Source organism: Agelaius tricolor, unplaced genomic scaffold, assembly GCF_023055355.1.
Source record: "Agelaius tricolor isolate 1412-34295 unplaced genomic scaffold, bAgeTri1.0.p SCAF_2, whole genome shotgun sequence".
Lineage (NCBI taxonomy): Eukaryota > Metazoa > Chordata > Aves > Passeriformes > Icteridae > Agelaius > Agelaius tricolor.
The window spans coordinates 5517523-5524521 of record NW_027269262.1 but is presented as its reverse complement, the minus strand read 5'-3'; the positions used below and the strand labels follow the sequence as shown (position 1 = coordinate 5524521).

General features: G+C 46.9%; 1 protein-coding gene across 1 annotated transcript; it reads right to left on the bottom strand.

Annotated features, from left to right (window-relative positions):
• Positions 1–1215: 1215 nt before the first annotated feature.
• Positions 1216–4842, bottom strand: NHLRC1 (NHL repeat containing E3 ubiquitin protein ligase 1). The gene has a single exon (XM_071451222.1). It carries the CDS (start codon positions 4744–4746, stop codon positions 3583–3585), a length of 1164 nt encoding a protein of 387 aa, XP_071307323.1. The 5' UTR covers positions 4747–4842; the 3' UTR covers positions 1216–3582.
• Positions 4843–6999: the final 2157 nt, after the last annotated feature.

Below are 6999 nucleotides of genomic sequence, written 5' to 3'. Positions count from 1 at the left end.
GAGAAGAGAAGAGAAGAGAAGAGAAGAGAAGAGAAGAGAAGAGAAGAGAAGAGAAGAGAAGAGAAGAGAAGAGAAGAGAAGAGAAGAGAAGAGGTCTCCTATATTATAGGTTATCATCTTGATGGACCTGCTCTATAACATTCTTAGTGGTTTGGGGGCTGGATATTACAGGAGATCCCCTCTTCCCCTGAAATTAGTCCATATTAAAAATGCTACAGTGATGTTACATGCATGTTTTAGAAAAATATAAAGATCAAACTGATGTGCACAGCAATGTGACTGGAGGGAATGGACAGGTGCTCAAATGGACAATGGCCAAAATGAAATAAACGTTATTTTTTTCACCCTTTCTCCCTCATTCATCAATCTGAAACAAATACATTCTTTATCTAAAATTATTTTCTTCACAAACAAAACAAAAAATATATATGTCACAGAACATCATCTCAATATGCATTGCTGAAACTCGTCTGATTCCTTTAATTCCTTAACACTGTCAACATAACCTGATATGTTTATATGCAACGTGAGATCAGTGCTTAAAAATAAACCAAATAGGAATTGCAGTGTGTGTGTGTGTGTGTACAACAGAGCAATCTCTACTACTACTAGTGCCATGAAAACATGATACTAAAGGAAGACTGTCCATATATTCAGTTTTAATCCAATGGCTAGAACATGAGGTGCAGAAAATTATGCAAAGGTGATGGATTTTTATAAAATAAACTCAACACTAATTGTCACTGAAGCATCTAGACACAGTCCTATGTTCCTTTCTAAACGGAATGGCCACCCCACCACTCTTTTCCAAAGGTAAGCACATATCTAGCTATCTCCATTCCAAGCACAGCCAGTCAGACCCCAAACCTAAGGAATCAGTTCAACCATGGGCCCTTCAATATTTGCCATCCCTGTCTCAGAACACAAGATATTGTGTCAAAAGAAAGATTTATGCAGATTTAAAGCTTTACTGCTGCATTTTCCCTTAAGCACCAAAGAACTCAAAATTTTTAATACTTGGTTTTATACAGTTAATTATGGCTTCTCAATTTAGGCACCTGCATCAAATTAATGCAGAATGTAATGGTTGTACACTAAGCACCAAGCTGTAGAGTAAAAAAACAGTTGCATTGTTCACAGAAATTTGCTTTCAGTAGGTAGGTAAAGCAGAGACTACAGGAGATGGCACAAATTAAAAAAATCTATTAGGTAGAATAAAGTCCCAAAGTTTATTTTGCTTCCAAACCCCAAAATCAAGTGATTTCTAGTTACCAAAGGAATCAGGAACAGAATGGGCAAATGGGAGTTTTTGTGGATTTTAAAACAGTATGAGTCAAATGTTTAAAAATCAGCATGTCGGCTGCTGGAAAGTTGCCTACATGGCAGTAGGTCCTAGGAAATTTTCCCATCCATTAATTTAGTAGCAAAACCAAGCTCCTGGTGCATACAAAGGTTTGAGGAGATGAAAGCTCACAGCCCATGATTAAGAGGAAGTGTTACCGTGACAAAGTATTAATTATGTATGAATACAGCATTGATGGCATTGCATGCATTCTGACACAGAGCAGTCCCCCAAAGGAAGTGCTATCTAATTGGTTCTATCAAAGGCAGGAGTCTCCTTGGCATCTAGAAAGGAATGTATCATCCAGGGGTCTCCTTCTCTGAGCAAATTTCCTTCCTGACCTCCCTGTTGGGCTCCTGCTCAGGGCCATACAGCTCACACTGCAGAACAGCCAAGAAGGATTTCTGGTTCTTCCAAAGGCACTTGCTCTCTGGCCAGGCAGTAGAGGAGGCTGAAAAATACCAACTTTGCACATCCATATAATTTTCAATAGCAAAAAATGACTCTACAGCAATTTCTGCAGGATATCACCAAATAGAAGAAAAAAACATCTACAGGGCAACAGCAATACAGAAATGGTGTTGTAACAAGGAAACGTGATGAAAAAACATGAGGAATTATCACTAAGTTATTAAAATATAGAAGTAAGCAAATCACACTTTATTGTCAGGTCACTGTTCAATTACCCTTTACAAATAGCTGCAATTAATAGATTTGGTTTGTTTATATAAATGCTGACATGAGACAGATTAACACATTGGCTGAATTAGAGGGCTAAACTGCTCCAATTTAATGCAAGTATTTGGCAAATCACGGGTGCTGTAACACATGCAGTTATTAAATGCCCTGAAGTCAGACCAAAAGCCAGATAAAAAATTTACTGATAGAATGCCTGTGAATTTCAAATTACATTAGTTAATATTAATGACTTCACTTACTTAAAAAAAGAAATTACCCCAAAAGTTTTATGCCATTTTAACCTACTCATCTCTACTTCAGATAGCATTCACATTTATATCTAACTTCATTTTAATGCTGAACTATCTAAGTAATCATTTTAGCAGCACATAAATGCCTAAAAATGCAGCAGTGACTTCTAGTGGGGGTATTAAATCCTTCTCAAAATAAGTCCTATATACCTTAATTTCCACTATGAAATAAGGCAAAAGGACCTGTGTCCACAGTAAAACTGTGAGAATATAAATGAGAATATAATATCACTGTGAGTAAAACAAGAGAATATAAACTGATCTAAATCTTCTGTGTGTTCACAATCAACAAAATCTCATTTGGAAGCTACAAAAAAAGAGGTTTACCTCTCACTAACATTTCAATTTGCAGTTGAATCCTGGGGTTTGGGAGTGCAAAAACACCATATTAATGGCAAAACAGGGGCAGGTAGTGCTGAAAACCTCCTACATGTAGCCGTGTTAGCAGCAGAGCCAACTCAAACTTACATAATGCAGGAGTACTTGTGGTCTAAACGTGAATACCTCAAGAGGCTTTTAGGCAAAGCAGCCCACGCTGTGTAACCACACACCAGATTATCTCCAGGTTAAGACACAGACTTGGGCACTTTAGAGGAAGACAAAGTGCTCCGGTACAAACTTACTAAAGGTGGGAATAAACTAGCAGAGAAGAGAGTGCCCCCAGAAATGCATTTTCCTGGAAAAAATAGACTTTGAACATGATTTCACTTCTCATAACTCACTCATCAGTGGTGGCTCCTCCATCACAATGATTTTAGCTGGATTTATGCAACCTTGAATGGAGGCTTCAATTTCTCCTATCATGCTGTCAAGGCAATCTCCTTCCTTGTGCACAATCCCTGGAAACAGTTCTGTCAGGAGTGTATCTATACTTAATTAAGCATAGTGGTAACTATGTGCTGGGAAATGTAAATAAATGATGCATTACTTGCACAAGTGCTGGTCTTTGATTACGTGTCAAAAAGAACCAAAACCACTTGGTTGTCAAGGCATGGAATAGTTTTAAAATGCTAAGTGATTTGTTTGGTTGATTAGTTGTTGGCTACAGGCAGCAATAGCCAGGTCCTCCCCCACAGGTAGGCAAGGGACGTGACACAAGTTTTGCAGGAAGCACTGTGTGTTGGTCAGAGGGTGATTTCACACTCAAAGCCCAAAAACCGCCTCCTCCCTCCACTCCTACAAACTCCAGAACTCCGCACGCTTTATGGCCAGAAGCAGCTTGAGCCTGCAGCAGGAAGCATTTAAGCCCACTCAGGTAGAGCTATATACTTTCACTGAATGATCACCACTGTCTAAAACGACGAGGGAATTGTTAGCCGTGTAAGTCAGTCCGACAGGATAAGAAAGCCCGTGGCTAATTAGAGGGTTAAAGCTGGGAAATTCCTCAGGTTTCCCTAAGCATATGACAGCCTGGCTACAAACATCCGTTACTATAACACGACCTTCTCTGTCAAAGGCCACAGCCGTAGCATATATTCTGGAGGGGAAAACGAGGTTCAGACCGAAGCTGTCCATCTGGCCGATGAGATCCATCTCCGCACTGAATATCGTCACTCGGCTGCTGCCCTTGCTCGCTCCTCGAGCTTTCAGGTGCTCTACCACCACGACAGCACCCGAGCTCTGGCAGACAGCAACAGCTCTGGGGCTGACAAGCCGGGACCGGATCATCTGACACTTCTTTAATTCCCCCCTTTGGAAGTCGGCCGCCAAGCGGTACAGCGCGCCAGCCTCCGAGTCGGTCAGGATTACTTCGCTCTTGGCGGTGGCATCCAAGCCCCATGGCAAACAGAAGCCTTCCCGGACGGCCAGGACCCCCCTTCCCTCAGAATCGAAGGCCTTCACGGAGCAGTCCCCGCCGTCGGTGACCACCACGTGTCCGTCCGACGTGACCGTCACATCGAGCGCATACTTGATGTCGTTGTTCGCGTCCCCTCGCTCCCCGAACCGCCGCAGGCAGAACCCGCTCGGCCCGAAGACGTGGATCCTCTTCTTGCCGTCGTGTGCCACTGCCAGGCGGCCCGAGCCGGGGCAGGCCGCCACCCCGGTGGGGTTCACCAGCGACCCCCAGCCCCCCAGGCACAGCCGCAGCCCGAGCCCCGCGGGGGCCGCCGCCGCCGCCGTCCCGCCGCCGCTCCTGCCCAGGGCCGAGGCGAGGCCGCCGCCGGCGGGGCCCAGGAGCTCCAGCAGCTGCAGCAGCGGGCGGCACTCGCTGGTCTCGGCGGGCCCGCAGAGCCGCCGGCAGAAGGGACACTCCAACCTCTGGCGCTCGGCGCCGGCCAGGGCCCCCACGCAGCCCCGGCAGAGGACGTGCCCGCAGGGCAGGTTGAGCGGCCGCCGCTGCCCGTCGGGGCCGTACGGCTCGAAGCACACCCGGCACTCCAGCAGGCTCAGCTCCGCCTCGTCCTCCGCCGCCATCCCCGCCTGAGGAGAGCGATCGGAGCCCCCGCGGCGGCCCCGGATCCCCGGGCCCAGCGGGGCGGGCGCTGAGCGCGGCCGAGGCGGGCGCGCGCCCCCTGCGGGCCAGCGGGGGCGGAGCAGGGCCCGGGCCGCCCATTCCGCCGGGACCGCGGAGTGTCCCTGTACCCAGCGCTGCACCCGCACACACACACCCGTGCTCATATAGCCACCAGGACATCCAAATATCCACCAGAATATTCAACTACCCGCCAGAATATTCACATAGATTTCACCAGATTCTTACAGACATCCAGTTATCGAATTACCATACCACTACTAACTCTCTTTATGCCCCTACCAGAGTAAGGAATTAAGCCACAATTTTACAAAATCGTGGAATCACTAGATGGTTTCGATTAGAAGGGACCTTGATGATTATCTAGTTCCAATCCCCCTCCCATGGGCAGGGATGACCAGGATAGATCAGTTTGCTCAAAGCCCCATCCAACCTTTGAACACTTCCAGAGATGGGGCATCCACAACTTCTTTGGGCAACGTGTTCCAGTCTCATCACCCTTGCACTAAGGAATTTCTTCTTAATATATCACCTGAACATACTCTCTGTCAGATTTCCCCTTGTCCTGTCACTACATGCCCTTGTAAAAAGTCTTTCTCCAGTTCTCCCGCAGGCCCTTCAGATAACTGCTCTAAAGTCTCCTCAGAGCAGCCAGGCTGAACAATCCCAACTCTCTCAACCTGTCTTCATAGGAGATGTTCTCTATCCCTGTGAACACCTTGGTTTAATTGCATTTTCCGCTGTTCTGGCAAAATTTAGAAAATATTTACATTCAGCACTAGTAGACACATTTCTCAGACAGGCACATACACGCATTTCTGTAAGGTGCATGGACAACATGTGCTCCTTCTGCTAGGTGTATTTACAGCGAATTCTCAGAGGAGTTACAGGGTACACAGAGATCTTACACATCCTAAAATGGCTGTTTTGGCACGTGGCATTGCTCTTACCAGGCTGTCGCATGCCTGGGAGTCCTGTGCAGGACACCACAGGGCATGTGGCAGCCTCGTGCCAAGCGCCTGTCCTTTTGCAGCTATCACATATCTCAGTGTCTGAGATAAACTTTGGGAGCTCTCATGTTGCATCCGGAAAAAACTTGAAAGGAAGGAGATGCTTAAACCTGGTAGCTGCAGTACTGGCCAGGAGTGAAAACAAAACCAGCAGCTCTCAGCTTGCACTGGCCCACTGGCTGCATCCCTTCTTCTCTCTATCTACCCAGCCTTGAAACACGAGTATCTATGAGCAATACTGAGTGTTCCAATGAGCTGTGGGCATGGGGACTGCTGTGCTAAAACCAGCAGACCCATTGCAGCTCTAGGACTATGGCATTCTAAAAAGCCCCATGGCTTTTACTCGCCTTCTATTCTTGATGAATTAGGATACACTACACTGCAATCATACCTTTCCTTTCAAAACAAGCTGCAAAGGGTAGAAGTTGCTGTGCTCTGTCAACCTCAAAGTAGAGAAGATTTTTCTCATATTCAGATGGAACTTCCTGTGTTTCAGTTGGTGCCTTTTGCCTCTTTTCCCATCCCCGGGCACCACTCTAAAGTCCTGTCCCATCCTCTTGTCAACTGCCCTTAAAGATATTTGTAAGCATTGATGGTCCCTTCTCAGTTGCCTCCTATCCAGGATAAACAATGGCTCTCTCAGGCTTTCCTCATAAGCAAGATGCTCCAGTCTCCCATCCATCTCTATGGTCCTCTGCTGGACCTGCTCCATGTTGAGGTCTCTCTTATACTGAGGAGCCCAGAACTGGACACAGCACTGCAGATGTGGCCTCACCAGGGTTGAGTAGAAGAGCAGGATCACCTCCCTCAACCTGTTGACCGCACTCTTCCTAATTCACCCCAGGACACCCCTGGCCTTTTTGGACACAAGGGCACACTGCTGGTTAACTTGCTGGACTCCCAGGTCCCTCTCTGCAGAGCTGCTTTCCAGAAGATCAACCCCCAGCCTGTGCTGGGACCCTGGGATTTTCTTCCCCAGGTGCAGGACCCTGCACTTGCCTTCTCTGAACATCACCTCTCTCCCCGGCTCCTGTGCCTGTCCAGGTGTTGCAGCGTGGCTGCAGAGCACTGTGATGTGTCAGCCACTCCCCCTAGTTTTGTATCATGATCAAACTTACTGCAGGTACACCCTGTCCCTTCATTCAGGTCACTGATTAATAAGGTGAACAAGACTGGATCCAGTAC

Bases quoted from the DNA above. Each gene is read 5' to 3' on its own strand.
- NHLRC1 (XM_071451222.1), bottom strand. From the start codon at position 4,746: ATGGCGGCGGAGGACGAGGCGGAGCTGAGCCTGCTGGAGTGCCGGGTG.